A 16,053-nucleotide genomic window follows, 5' to 3' on the forward strand; every position below is an offset into this window, starting at 1 on the left:
TCAATGCAGAGAGCAAACTAATTAATTCAAGACTGAAAAGACATACATTAAATTTTTTGTAGATGAATTGCCTATTAAACAAAATCATATTATGTTTACCACAAACTAATATAATAGGTATTTGTATGCTATTTTATCATATTTTTTTGTCTATTTAATTGAGTAAAGTAAGCTCCCACACTTGGCAAATCTCAGCTTGGTGAAATTCACTTTTGGCAATAGGGTGGCCACGGACCACCGAGTGCGATTTTAATTCAAACTTGGTGGCCACATGGCGAACCACACGGCTCCCCGGTGACGTCAGACCTCTCTCTAAACCTATCAGAAAGTAGTGTGAGTCCCCTTCAGACATTTTGTTTGTGCTACCCTCTGTTCTGTTAGCGTGGGAACGAATTCTGGCAATTTACCGCCAACATGGCCTCTACCAGCACAACAGGTGTTACCAGTGAGGGCGTCAAGGACGAAAGTGGGGCGAGGGAAACAGGTGGAAAAACGGGAGTAGACGAGAAAAGCATCACAAATCATCCGGTGTGAGTGAAAAGGAGAAAATTATCAAGATGATAGACGAAGGAAGCAGAAACTGTGACATAGAGCATTAAATGTACCAGAGTCAACAGTGAGGCAATTACGAAAGGCCTTTATATCATGTCTTATTAGCTTTATTTATTGTTTACTGGTCTGTTTTGCACATAGTGTTCTAATATGTAAAGGCAAAAGATTTTATTTCAGCTCAAAAGATGGTATTTCAGGGGTCAAAAGAGGGACTTTGGCAATGACCAAAGACTGATTGAGGCATTTTTTAGGCAATTTATATGGTATAAAGAACTCTTGTTTGGCGAAATTTGCACTTGGCGGTAGTTTTGCAAGACTAATTAGTCCACCAAGTGTTGGGGCTTACTGTACTAATTATAAGTAGACTGAGGCCATGCAAGGCTTCACTGGAATGCAATCTTCACACATGATAACTAATGGGTGTCCAGCAAGATGTACTCACTCTGAAAGGCGAAGGAGAAGAATTCATTCATGGTCTCCTTCCAGGCGTCCACGCTGATCTCACCGAAAGTGTTGAATTTCCTCTTCTTTCCCATGGTAATGGTGACAGTTCTGTGGGTGATGTTGGTGTGCTGGGATTACTTCCCTTTGCCATACCAATGCTTCTTAATGAATTTGTACATCAGGCAGCATCTTTCTCTTATGACTGAAACTTCATCTGCTGTCTGTTTCTCTTCACTGCTCACTCACTCACTAATTTTTTGTCAATAACTTCTTGACACTTCTTACTTTTCTCAATTTTGTTGTTTACTGTCCACACCTCATTTAAATTGTTTCTATTGTTTTTATTGCAATATTCTTCCATTTCTATCCAATATTTCATCTCCATCAAGTAGCTACACAATCCAACAGACCAAGCAGGGATGCCAAAAAATGCCTGACTTCTGATCTCTCTAAGATTTCTGATTGGGGCAGAAAAAAACTTAGTGGTGCTCAATGCCTTAAAAACTCAATTCCTCCTTCTATCAATTTGACAACTATCCTTCCAGACAACTATCCCTCTTCTTCAATGATAGTCAACTATCCTTCTCTTCTACATTAAATATCCTCAGTCTGTCCTTTACTCATAATCTTAACTGGAAACTTCACATCTCATCTCTTGCTGAAATAGCTTCTATGAAGACAGGTGTTTTGAGGCGTCCTGCCAGTTTTTCTTGCCCCTCCAACTGCTAACTCTGTTCAAGGACCCTATCCTTCCTTGAATGGAATACTCTTTGTACTCTGCATGTTTTAAGGGAAGGGGATGGAATCCACTCACAAAGCTTTATTATTATATGAGATAGCTTTTTGTCTCATCAATTCTCCCTCCTCTGACTGACTGTCTTCAGCCTCTTTCTCACTGCTGTAATGTTGCATTTAATGCTATCTTCAACTGCTATATTCATGCTAACTGCTCTTCTGATCTTGCTAACTGCATACCTCCACTCCTCCAGCATTTTCAGTCTTTCATACCTTTCTCTTGTAAACTCTGGAACTCCTTGCCTGCTTCTACATTTTCAACTTCCTATGACTTGGCTTCATTTAAGACAAAGGTTTCAAAACATTTTTCTGTCTTTTGGCTAAGTCTATCAGAACTGCAAGGAAGTTGGCAACCAAGTGGACCCCCCTCCCTGGCCTGGCTTTCCCATCTTATATAAAATAAAATCTCTGTAATCTCTCACTCACTCATTCAATTATTTCATCCACTTCTCTTACTCCTGCTCCAATTCATCCACTCATTCCACATGCTCAAACTAATTTCTTCACAAAGTTATCCTAGTAATGCTAATCACAACACCTACATTTATTTATAGTTTCAGCCACTCTTTTTCACCTAAATTTTTCTGCAAGTTCACAGTGCTAATCATCATATTAGTTTTATTGCTGCTAACCATCTATTTTTCTATTAATAATTTACTCAAGGAACAATTCCCATAGTGCTAATTTTTACAGGGATTTCTCGTTTTATGCAAGGGATACGTTCCTGAAGGGATCATGTAATGTGAAAATGGCACAAAGTGAACATGATTACCAAACTAAATTGTACACTGTTAGAGGTTCCAATATATATATATATATATATATATATATATATATATATATATATATATATATATATATATATATATATATACACACAAACACACACTATACAGTCAAGACTCAATATTTGAATGCCTTAAAAGTCAAACTTTTCAATACTTGAAGACAAAAGGTTGACCTGGTAATCAAACGGTCACAAATGTGGTTGTCCCATTCTGATACCAGTAATACCAGTAATACCGAAGTTAAAATACTGGTACAGTGGTATGTCGACACATGAATTTAATTTGTTCCGTGACAATTGTTATATATAAAAAAAAATCGTATATCAAATCAATTTTTCCCATAAAAATTAATGGAAATAGAATTAATTTGTTCTTGTGATACAAATTTATACCGCACCCACAAAAAAAATTAACATGCTTTAACCCGTTAAGTGTTACATTACTTTACATATAGGGTACCCCCCGAGGTTACAAAAAAAAAAAAAAAAAAAAAAAAAAAAAAAAAAAAAAAAAAAAATCTTAGCCCAAACAACCCAAAATCAACCAAGGAACACAATGAAAACCTTTAAATGGATCAGCGCGCCATTTTTAAATCCCCGCACTAGGCTGCCAGACCGGGACTTCCCCACCCACGCTGTTGCCACATCTGCTCCTTTCACTTCTAATGCGCTTCATCCGCTGTCGATCAGCATACTTTACATACAACCATTAGTTTATTTCGTAAAACTATATACATAAACTGAATAAACTCATTTTCAAAACAAAATCATCCATAAAACATAAATACACCCTTTGGTAATCTCTTGAACCGCGCAGTGAAAATGCTTGCACTTGGTTACATTATTGATACACTAGTTTTTTTTTCCTTGCACTATTTCTATTTACTTATTTCTAGTTGGTTGTTAGAACCGTAGCAGCGTGTGGTACTCTTCAAAACAGGGCTCCAAGCAGAGAGCAATGTCACATTCTCTGCAGTGGTAGCGGGTGTCTCGCCGCTGTTGCTGCTACCGTGTTGTGTGTTTGCACACATAGCAAGCACATGCCAGACACTTCCAGCAAACTAATTACTGCCCATACGAGGGAAAATATTGGCGCAAAAACCGTACATTCATAAAATGTAAATTTACGTGAGAAACCTCTGGGCGTACCCAACGCAGGCACGTAAATTTACGTGAGAAACACCTAGCGGGTTAAATACCAACCAAACACAGTAAGGTCTCGGTTTATGTCAGAGTTACGTTCCTGAAACATTACTTAAGTTGATTTTGTACGTAACTCGAGTTTCCATACATTTCAAAGCATATTATCGAGTTTTCAACCAATCATTGTTTATGGTCATTCAGGTAAGTAAAAGGTTATATTGTTATATTGTTATATTATTTACAACTATGTAGGAATATGAAACACAAGCTTGTTTTTGTTGTTGATTAGGGCCGTGAACGTGAAGGACTGCAGGTTGCCGAGAGGGGTGGACGCCTGAGGCCGCCAGGAGGGTGGGCAGGTCGAATGTTGTGATGCCCAGGGTGGACAGCTGGGAGCGTAGCCCAGTGCGGTGGGAGTAGAAGCGTGGGCAGCAGAGCAGGAAATGCAATAGGAAAGGGCAATAGGGATCAGCAGACAGGCGCAGACGGTGCAAGTGAGCTGCAAGTGTTGTGTGGCCCAGGTGAAGGCTCCGGAGTTGTTATTGTTGTGATGGTGGGTGCGCGAGCCCTCAAGGTCGTCAACCTCCCCGTTGTCATGGTAACGGGCTTCCCATTTTCTTTCTCCCTCCCTCACACACAGCTGCTGCCTCCCTTCTCATGTCTTTTAATTATGTCCACTTTTTCTTGTAGCGTAATGGTTTTCCTTTTCTTAGCATCACTGCTGTCACTAAGGAGTTTTCTCTTTGGTGCCATTGAGCAAGATACTAAGAACTTGAGTCAGTAAACAGAGAAGTAGGATAACACTCTTGCCAGGGGCGACGGTGTGGTGGAACTGAGGCAGGGTGTTATTGTATTCAAGCGTGAGGCGGGCGGTGTGGCGGGTAACCACTAGTGACACCTGGCGGCCAACAATAACAATAAATCCCGCGCTTTACGATTTATAAATTTTCAATTTTCTTTAATCTTAAATTGCCTTATAGTGGACTGACGTAACTACGAGTTTGACGTAACTCGAGACCGACGTAACCCGGGACCTTACTGTATAGATTTAATATAAGATAAATACAATGTTTATTGTATGCATGATATAAATGCACTATATTGCCCAAAATAACAACCTAATCCACAACACTCAGAACACATCGATAGATGTTCATCACGCAAGACTAGGGGCATGTCAATAGAGGTTTCGGCTTTTTACGGCTATATTTTGGCTATTCTCTTTCCATTTTATTTGCTTAAGAGCTGGAAACATTCATCAGGAGTAAACATATGCTCTACGTCACTGTGTCACCAACAACGGATGGTGGGAGCGAAACTGATTTCATGGTGTCTGATTCCGCCACCTCTCTTGCGCGCCTCACTTCTATACCTTGGGTTTTATGTTGCGGGGGAGACAACTTTTGAATGAGATTGGTATCAGAACAGGGGAGAGAGAGAGAGAGAGAGAGAGAGAGAGAGAGAGAGAGAGAGAGAGAGAGAGAGAGAGAGAGAGAGAGAGAGAGAGAGAGAGAGAGAGAGAGAGAGAAAAAAGGATACAAGGGGCCTGTTTTCTATCACTCTCGCCAAGGCCGTTGAACCCGATAGGACACAAGGCCACGGACACCGATGATACCCCCCCTCATTCAACCTGTGATATTTTGGTACTCATGACATCTAGAGACTTCTGTTTTTTTGCACTGCAAAGAGGAAGAGTTGCTAGTGGGCAGAACATCATTTGTACTCACTCATTTATTGAATTTCTAAGTGTAATCAGTAGTATGTGAATACAGGCTATTTTGTGTGTTTCTCGCCAAACTTTTACATTTGGGACCAATGATCTTGAGTTCACAAAATTTAAGAAAAAATATACACTGCTGAGGAGCGCACACACATACATACACAAAGCATGAACAACAATACACAACGCGGGCTGAATGTTCAGGGTGGACCTGGGTAGCCGAGCAATTGCTGCGCCACCTATCGATGGCTATTCGTATCTTAAAAATATCTTCGTATTTCAAGACGTAAATTATATGAAATTTTTAGTTGTACACACTCGATCCTCGAAACAACAGACCTCCTATCAACGGATTTCGGAAACTACGGACAAATTCTGGAGTCCGATTTAATCTAAGGACTAATATTAAAATGCGCGCGATTGTCCATTGCCGGCAAAGAATTGTCCGGTAGGTGGCGGGTCAGTAGTGTCATCAGCTGTTGGCCGCCATGTTTTATCTTCAGTCCGTGCGTTTTCAACCAACAGCGAACATTGTCCATTCTCATGTCATCTATTTCAGGTTATTTGTTGTACTTAATGCTTTGTAATACTGCTTGAATGATTTCTTAATGATTACACAGTATTTTACGTACATTTTATACAGTTTTTTTAACGTACTTTTGCAAAGAACAGACTTCTGCAATCTACGGACAGGGTCGTGCACGCATTTCTCCGTTGTTTCGAGGGTTGAGTGTACAAAAAAAATTGTATGTTGGGGCATTCATATCTCAAAGTATTACTGTATTCCAGTATACTGCCAGTGCACATCCTAGTCTTGCTGCAGTCATAATAACAATAACTTCCTTCTGCATTCTGTCTGTAGTTTTCATTTAAAAATTTACTATGGCACCAAAGAGGCTTATTAAAGGTGAAAATAAGGAATCTATTGAGAATGCCAGTGCTAGTGAGCCACAGCCCTTCACTAATGGGTTCACAGAAATCATACCAGAAGACAAGTTACTAGACGTTTTCATAGATGGTGACTCGTCCACCAATGAAAAAAAAAACTCCCTCCTCCTTCCCTCATCTTCAATGTCATCCACCACCAGCCTTCACTTACGGTAAGTACAAATCAAAATTTTAAAAATTTGCATTGAATTTTTTGTAAACTTAAGGTTTTGCTAAGGTTAGAACAAATTACCTGATTTATTGGTATTAGCCACTCTAAATACTCAAACTTTTCAATACTAGAATACAAAAGTTTGATTTAATACTCAAAAAATACTTCATAGTCCACACATGTGGTTGTAAACAAAGGCTCCCTGGCATTCCCCTTCCCCCTCCGCCAGTTGTGACTTGAGCTGCCGCGGTCATCAGAATAACATTCTCCTGCATTCTATCTGTAGTTTTTCATTTATAAACTTACATTAACACCAAAGGCTTATTAGTGGTGAAAATGTCTGGTAATCAAACAGCCGCACATTTGGTCGTATACAAAGCTCTGTCATCTCCCTTCTCGCAGCCGCCACTGTACCGTTCTGATACCGTATTACCAGTAATACCCGCAATACCGGTATTACCATAACACCAGTATACTGGAGGCCGATGCGTATCTCTAGTCCTGCCACTGTCTTGAGAAAACAATATTCTTCTGCGTTAAGTCGGTACTTTTCATTTAGAAACTAATAATGGCACCAAAGAGGCTTATTAGTGATAAAAATAAGGAATTTAGTAAGAGTGCAAGTGTTACTGAGCCACAGCACTCCACTAATGGATTCACAAGAATCACACCAGGAGAAAAGTTACAAAGATGTTTTCATGGATGCTGACTCATCCTCCGGCGACCTCCCTGGTCCCCACCCTTTTTCCCTCCTCTTCTAAGTTATCCATCACCAGCCTTCACTTATGATATGTACAAATCAAAATAAAATAGAAAAATAAATAATAATAAAATAAAAAAATACACTGAAATTTTTACAAACGTAAGATTTTGCTAAGATTAGGACAAATTATCTGATTTATAGGTATCAATAGTCAAACTTTTTAATACTCGAACAGCCATTTGGAACTAATTAAGTTTGAATATTGAGTCTCCACTGTAGCTGTATTAATCATTCACTTTTCCTTAGTTCAGCATGTGCGAATCATTCACTCCTTAGTTCCACCAGAGTTAAGAATTAATACAACAATAGTTTAGTTTCTAACGTTATTTATCATTTACTTCCAAACTCCACCAATGCTAAATATGCATTCCATCTTAGCTCAGCCAGTGCCATGAATTTTCTCCCATAATAGTTCTTTCTAATGATCATTATTTACTCCTAAGTTTCACTATTGCTATACATCCTTAGTTTCTGCAGTACTCATCAAGCATTCCTTCTTAGTTCCATAGCACCAATAAACTCATCCTACAACAGTTTCCTCTACAGTTTATCATCACTCCCAAGTTCCACCACTACTAGTCATCTAAGACTAAACCATCCACATTGTGCAACTGATCCTCATGTGAGGCTAAGAGTTCTTTCTTTTCTCCATTGGCACCAAAGGGCTACGAGAGTGAGGTGAATGTAAAAGTTGCATGGCATGTCTTGGCTACCAACCCTTTTAGGAAGAGACAACTTTCATATATGTATAAATGTATGTATATATATATATATATATATATATATATATATATATATATATATATATATATATATATATATATATATATATATATATATATATACTAGTCAAGCATTCCCTCCACACTCACATCAGCTTGTTCTGCAGGTCCTTCTGTCTGCTATCAAGGTCTGCTGTGCTCAGTGCCTTGAAGATAGGATTCACCAGCCCCAAATACAGGGCCATGTTGGAGCCAGCCTTGATGTACACAATAAGCATGTCACATACCCTGGGGAGTGAAGGAAGGTGAGATGCTGGGGCAGGGCACAGGTGGAGAGGTATGTGGCTTAGTTACATGGAGAGGAGGAGGTTATATTGAGGACTGTGGCCATGTAGTAATGTGCAAATTTAGTCAAATTTTAGTCAAGTTTATACACCGTCTCTGTTATTCATTAAAACATATCTTGTTCTTAAAATCAATGAATAGGAGAGGTATGTACCAGAAGAAGGACAGAGATGATAATTGATGGGAATAAAGTGTTATGTTAAAAAAACATAAAGCATAATTTCCTTTGTTTAAATTTTTCCACGACATTTCACCAACAAAATCCTCCACATAAAAGCTACATTTTTGACAGAGAAATCTTTGAGGTTGTAGTTCATAAATTAATGAGTGAGTCTACAAATAAATAAACTTTATCAATACATTAGAGGAGTGCTGTCAGCAGGAATATGAAAGAGTAAGTTTTATCATCACTTTACAGAAGGAATGACACGTTAGGATGAGGTATTGTGCTGTGAGCGAGTCTGAATGAGTAAGTTTTTATCAACACACTTAGGAAGTGACAGGTTAGGATGAAGTACTGTGCTGTGAGTGAGGCTATGAAAAAGTAAGTTTCACTACCATATCAACATAGAAATGATATGTTAGGACAAGGTGTTGTGCTGTGACTGGGTGAAAAGCTAAAGGTGAAGACTTGAGTTGCAAGTGACCAAGTATACATATAAAAAAACCTACACAGACAAAGCAAATGTCTAACCTGTCTTACCTGGTCTGGAAATGCATGAGGCTCTGTTCCTCCGCCGACAGCTGTGGGCCGTCACTGCCACCACCACCCTTCTTCCTGTTCTTCTTCCTGATGGGGTGCTTCCCTCGATACTCTGACAGTAGGGCACCCAGACGGTCATCCAGGCGGTCCAGCTCCTCCTGAGGTACTGAGTCCATGTCCACATCCACCTGAAGGAAGGGAGAAAAGTGTTGTGGTGGTGGTGGTGGTGGTGGTGGTGATAGCATTAATAATTCAACTATTTTACAAAGTTACTCTTAGTCTTTCTGCAAAAAGACTGGCAACTAAGTTTTTTTTTTTCCTTTGGCCTTCTTTCCCCTCTTACATAAAGATAAAAAGAAAAAAAAAGTCCTGTTCCTATAATTTATTTATAGTTTATGCTCATCTTTCCTTGCCAAGCATGTTCAAATAGAGTGACAAAAGAAGAAAAAAAGCAACAAGAGCATATTTCTTTTTCATCAATCAATCAATCAATCATGGAAGGGCACACGCCAGGGGGCGTGTCACGCCACCTACCCTATGGTGCCACTCCAGGTGGTCACGCCTCGCAAGTCTCCACGCAGCCTCCCTCCCCGTGCCAAGTAACTCCCAGCAAGAGGCATCAACTTGCCACAGCCATGAGTTCTGTGGACGTCCCCTTGGCCTCCTCCATGCTGGGTTATCGCTTTCAGAGACAACCCGATATGCAGGATCGGCTTCCAGGTAGAGTGCCACATGCCCATATAGTCACAGTTGGCATTGACGGACTATGCTGATGATCAGCCTCAAATCAATCTCACAGAGCAATCACTGATCTGACACAAAGTTATACCAGCGGAACCCCATGATCCTTAGAAGGCACCTAGTACCAAAGACATCAATTCACCTCTTCAGATTGGTGTTCAGTGTCCCTGTCTCACAACCATAGAGTAAGACAGGGATCATCAGCGACTTGAAGATCTAAATCTTCATTCGTCTGCACAGGTGCTGACAACGTCAAATACAGGCAACCCCCGCTTAACGAAGGGGTTATGTTCCAAAAAAAAAACTTCGTTAAGTGAATTTTCATTAAGCGAACCAATTATAACAAGTTTAACCCCTGACTTGAGATTCCACTGAGAGTAAACTAACTGAGAGTGCATCATAGTACAGTAAAAGGTTTAATGAAAGTAAAAATTATGAAGTTAAACTTTTAAGCTATTTAATTTAAGACTAAGTCATTAATTATAATGTACACTAATGTATGTAAGTAACTTTATAATGTTGATGATCTTAAATTTATGAAGGGAGGGAGAGTGGAGCAGGAAATACGCTAGCTGGCAACCTGTGGAATGTAAACAAAGGGCGCATCATTGTACCGCATACAAAGCTTATGTACCACATTTCCACAAGGCTTTCCATTTCATCCATTGCAGAGTCACAAGTTCAGGTGGTTCTTTTAGCTTGCAAGGAAGATATGATCTCGCCAGCCTTCTTAATACAGTCTGCTGACTTGAAAATGGTAGACATTAGATGGAGTCAAGCCATGGTGGGAAGCAATGCTATTAGTTTTCTCGCCTCTCTCATGTCTGTGAATAATATCCAGCTTCACTTTGAGAGTAAGAGACTTCCTGGTCTTCTTAGAAACATTAGGCGACATTACAGGGCGTTTTGGTGGCATGTAAAGCGAGGGAAGACAAGCTGCTGCTGACCCTGTTATTGTTTTGAACTAAGGGAGTGAGTGGTGCATGTTTTGTCCACGAGAGGCGCTGGTGTATTCAAAAGCCTGTCGGCTTGCATGATACAGCGGGGCTTTCAAACTTTGAGAAAATTACCTGGGATAAAATTTTGTTAAAGCGAGTTTGGTGTTCATTAAACGAGCAGATGGTAGTAAAAGGAAACCTTCGTTGTATCAAAATTTCGTTGTGTGAACCTTTGTTAAGCGGGGGTTGCCTGTACTCATGTTGAGCGACTCCATAAAGCCATGGGCCAGACCAATCCATCGTACAATTTCCTGGCTCGACCCACCCTTGTTACGCAATACACTACCAAGGTATGTGAAGTTTTCAAAGATCTCAATGTCCTCGCCATATGCATGGACAGACTATACTGTTTCATCCAGTAAGCCTCCAAACATCTGAATCTTGGTGTTCGGCCAGGAAACCAGGAGTCCCAGGGGCTTTGCCTCCTCGTGCAGTGCCTTTAGAGCCATTACCAGAACCTCCAGTGACTCAGCAAAGATTACTGCATCATTAGCAAAAACAAGATCTGTAATCTCAGTACTGCCAACAGATGCTCCACAATGACTTTGGTCTACAACTCTGCCTAGTGCCCAGTCCACGCAAGTGTTGAAAAGTGATGGAGCAAGCATGCATCCCTGCCTCACTCCCGTATTCACAGGGAAGAAGCTGGACATGCCCCCTCCACACTTCAAAAAACTCACAGTCCCAGAGTAGAGGCCAGTTAATAGACCAATAATCCTTGCAGGAATTCCACGGATATGCATATGATCCCAGAGTGCCTCTTGATGCACTGAATCAAATGCCTTCTTGAGATCAACACAGGCTGCAAGCATCACTTGTCGAAACTCACGTCATCGCTCTACCAGTATGCGAAGCACTAGGATCCAGTCAGTTGTTGGCTTACTGGGTGTGTGAACCCAGACTGTTCAGGGCTCTGGTGTTTCAGCAGTTGACTGTGGATATGTATCAACAGGAGGAGGTAGTAGACACCTACCGAAACAATAACTTACTCCCAGTGAGATCTAATAGCACTAGTTCAGGAGGTGCTGTGAACATTCCATTAAAGCTAGTTGTGATCTCGTTGAACGTTTCCCTTTGTGTCTCACAACTCAAGGGGGTAGTCACAGCCTACCCTCTAAAGACAGCTCTCCTTCTTAACACAAAACTACATGCACTTACCACACATACATCCTTCACTCCAAATCAAAATTTAAAAAAAAAATGGAACCCCAAATAAACAATGCCTCGGAGTCCCCCTCTGGGGAGGGGACCAAAAATGTCCCCAGGTCGGACACCTCTCCTGTTGAAGACCACAAATGCCTTGACACCTCCCTCAACTTTTTCTACATTAACTTCTGCAACATTTGCGGTCTTAGGTCTAATTTTCAATCTGTGGAACACCACCTCTCCTCTACTAAACCTCATCTTCTTTTCCTCACCGAAACACAGCTATCTGAGGCAACTGACAGTAGCCCCTTCTCTGTTCCCTCCTACTTTCTCTATTCTCATTTTCATTCCAAAGCTGGATGTTGCGTCTATGTACGCAACGACTTAACTTGCTCTTGTGCCCACGCTCTTGAGTCTTCCAAATTTTCCACCATCTGGCTACGACTTAACAGTCACTCTCAAACTAAATTCATCTGTGCTGTTTATTTCTCCCCTAACTCTTCTGACTATAGTAATTTCTTCGACTACTTAACTTCTAAAGTGGAGCACATTCTGTCCCTCTACCCTTTCGCTGAGATTTCCATTCTTGGAGATTTCAATGTTCACCACCAGCTTTGGCTTTCCTCTCCCTTCACTGACCACCCTGGTGAACTAGCCTTATACTTTGCTATCCTCCATGACCTAGAGCAACTGGTGCAACACCCTACTCGTATTCCTGACCGTCTTGGAGACACGCCCAACATTCTTGATCTCTTCCTCACCTCTAACCCTTCTGCTTATGCTGTCACCCTTTAATCTCCGTTGGGCTTCTTTGATCACAATCTCATTTCTGTATCTTGTCCTATTTTTCCAATCCCTCCGCAGGACCCCCCAAAGCGAAGGTGCCTCTGGCATTTTGCCTCTGCCAGTTGGGGGGACCTGAGGAGGTATTATACTGATTTTCCCTGGAATGATTATTGCTTCCGTGCCAGAGACCCATCTCTTTGTGCTGAACGCATAACAGAGGTGTTAGTATCTGGCATGGAGGCGTACATTCCTCATTCTTTTTCTCAACCTAAACCTTCTAAACCTTGGTTTAACTCAGCCTGTTCTCATGCTATACATGATAGAGAGGTTGCCCACAAAAGGTACTTGAGCCTTCCATCTCCTGAATCTCATGCACTTTATATCTCTGCCGGAATCATGCCAAGTCTGTTCTTCAACTTGCCAAACACTCTTTCATAAATAGGAAATGTCAAAATCTTTCAAACTCAAACTCTCCTCGTGACTTCTGGCATCTAGCCAAAACATCTCAAATAACTTCACTTCATCTTTCCTCCTTTATTTCATCCTGATGGCACCACTGCCATCTCTTCTGTCTCTAAAGCTGAACTCTTTTCTCAAACCTTTGCTCACAACTCCACCTTGGACGATTCTGGGCTTGTCCCTCCCTCTCCTCCTCCCTCTGACTATTTCATGTCTACCATCAAAATTCTTCGTAATGATGTTTTCCATGCCCTTGCTGGCCTAAACCCTCGGAAGGCTTATGGACCTGATGGGGTCCCTCCTATTGTTCTCAAAAACTGTGCTTCTGTGCTTGCACCTTGCCTGGCCAAACTCTTCCAACTTTGTCTATCGACTTCTACCTTTCCTTCCTGCTGGAAGTTCGCCTACATTCAGCCTGTTCCTAAAAAGGGTGACCATTCTAACCCCTCAAACTACCGTCCTATAGCTTTAATCTCTTGCTTGTCTAAAGTTTTTGAATCTATCCTGAATAGGAAGATTCTCAAACATCTGTCACTTCACAATCTTCTGTCTGATCGCCAGTATGGCTTCCGTCAAGGTCGCTCTAATGGTGATCTTCTGGCTTTCCTTACTGAGTCTTGGTCATCCTCTTTTAGAGATTTCGGTGAAACTTTTGCTGTTGCGTTAGACATATCAAAAGCTTTTGATAGAGTCTGGCATAAAGCTTTGATTTCAAAACTGCCCTCTTACGGCTTCTATCCTTCTCTCTGCAACTTTTGCTGTTGCGTTAGACATATCAAAAGCTTTTGATAGAGTCTGGCATAAAGCTTTGATTTCAAAACTGCCCTCTTACGGCTTCTATCCTTCTCTCTGCAACTTTATCTCATGTTTCCTTTCCGATCGCTCTATTGCTGCTGTGGTAGACGGCTACTGTTCTTCTCCTAAACCTATTAATAGTGGTGTTCCTCAGGGTTCTGTCCTGTCACCCACTCTCTTTCTATTATTCATTAATGACCTTCTTAACCAAACTTCTTGCCCTATCCACTCCTACGCTGATGATACCACCCTACATCTTTCCACGTTCTTTCAGAGACGTCCAACCCTTCAGGAAATTAACAGATCACGCGGGACGCCACGGAACGCCTGACTTCCGATCTTTCTAAAATTTACGATTGGGGCAGAGAAAATCTAGTAGTTTTCAATGCCTCAAAAACTCAATTCCTCCATCTATCAACTCAACACAACCTTCCAGACAACTATCCCCTCTTCTTCAATGACACTCAACTGTCTCCCTATTCCACAATGAATATCCTCGGTCTGTCCTTTGCTCATAATCTTAACTGGAAACTTCACATCTCATCTCTTGCTAAAACAGCTTCTATGAAATTATGTGTTCTGAGGCGTCTCTGCCAGTTTTTCTCACCCCTCCAACTGCTTACTCTGTATAAGGGCCTTATCCGTCCCTGTATGGAGTACTCTTCGCATGTTTGGGGGGGTTCCAGTCACACAGCTTTGCTTGATAGGGTGGAATCGAAAGCTCTTCGTCTCATCAACTCCCCCCTCTGACTAACTGTCTTCAGTCTCTTTCTCACCGAAATGTTGCATCCCTTTCTATATTTTATCGCTATTTTCATGGTAACTGTTCTACTGATCTTGCTAACTGCATGCCTCCCCTCCTCTTGCGGCCACGCTGCACAAGGCTTTCTTCTTCCTCTCATCCCTATTCTGTCCAACTGTCTAATGCAAGAGTTAACCAGTATGCTCAATCATTCATCCCTTTCACTGGTAAACTCTGGAACTCCCTCCCTGCATCTGTATTTCCGAATTCCTTCAACTTGTCTTCTTTTAAGGAGGTATCGAGGCATTTGCTCCCCTAATTCTGGCTGACGGTTTTGACACTTTTTGTACTCTTTGGAGAGCCAGTGCTCAAGTGGGCTTTTTTCTAACTTTATTTTTTTTGCCCTTGGCTGGCCCTCTTCCCTACGTAAAAAAAAAAAAAAAAAAAAGGGCAAGAACCTTGCCTGGTACGCTTAGCAGTGTTATACAGCAGTAGTTGTTGCAGTGCTGACAGTCCCTTTTCCCCTTCAGATAGGGATGACCAATCCCTTTTTCTAGTCAGGGAAATGGTACCTGAATGCTATACAGCAGTCAAGACAGCATGCAACCCACAGATCATGGCCTCACTCCCCACTTTGAGCAGCTCCTCACTGATGTTACAGATACCAGCTGCCTTTTCACCCCTCAACTTTGCCACAGCCTCTTTCAAATCATCAATGGAGGGGGCAGTTTTGTCAATGGATGAATCAGCATCCAGCATCTGTATCCCTGCAGTTTGGAGCCGTCTGTTTGGAGGATCCACCATGAACATGTAAAAGGGAAAGACTGGCCAAAGGTAAAGAAGAAAAAAAAAAATAAATAAATAAATAAATAAAAAATAAATAAAATACATAAATAAATAAATAAATAAACAAAATAAAATAAATAAATAAATAAATAAAATAAACAAAATAAATAAATAAATAAATAAAATAAAAAAAAAAACTTGGTCACAAGTCCTCCTACAGTGCCAAAAGAATTAACCAAAAAGACAGGGATAAATGCCTTGAAACCTCCCTCTTAAGTGAAGTCAAGTCATAGGAAATTGGAAATACACACACAGGAAGGGAGTTCCTGAGTTTACCACCGCCATGGTACAGTGGAACCATGCGTGCTTTGGGATCCGAGGGGTCTCTAAGCGCATGGGTTCGAATCCTGTCCACGGTTCCTCACTTGGGGCAACAGTTTCCTAGCGGGTGGGCTTTGAGATAGGAGGTACCACAAAAAGTATCCCCTTTAGCCCATAAATTCCCGTGAAAAGTCCACATGGTATAA

General features: G+C 41.1%; 1 protein-coding gene across 4 annotated transcripts in view; it reads right to left on the reverse strand.

The window, feature by feature from the left end:
* Positions 1-16,053, reverse strand: part of LOC123505591 (myb-binding protein 1A-like) — a 105,287-nt gene that overhangs the window by 15,081 nt on the left and 74,153 nt on the right. For all 4 annotated transcript variants that reach the window (XM_045257084.1, XM_045257085.1, XM_045257087.1 and 1 more), the window contains exons 12-14: positions 9,074-9,261; positions 8,176-8,313; positions 995-1,104 (exon numbers count right to left, since the gene is read on the reverse strand). In XM_045257084.1, the coding sequence (XP_045113019.1) occupies positions 995-1,104; positions 8,176-8,313; positions 9,074-9,261 (436 nt within the window). The remainder of the gene's footprint in view (positions 1-994; positions 1,105-8,175; positions 8,314-9,073; positions 9,262-16,053) is intronic.

Source organism: Portunus trituberculatus, chromosome 18 (assembly GCF_017591435.1).
Source record: "Portunus trituberculatus isolate SZX2019 chromosome 18, ASM1759143v1, whole genome shotgun sequence".
NCBI lineage: Eukaryota > Metazoa > Arthropoda > Malacostraca > Decapoda > Portunidae > Portunus > Portunus trituberculatus.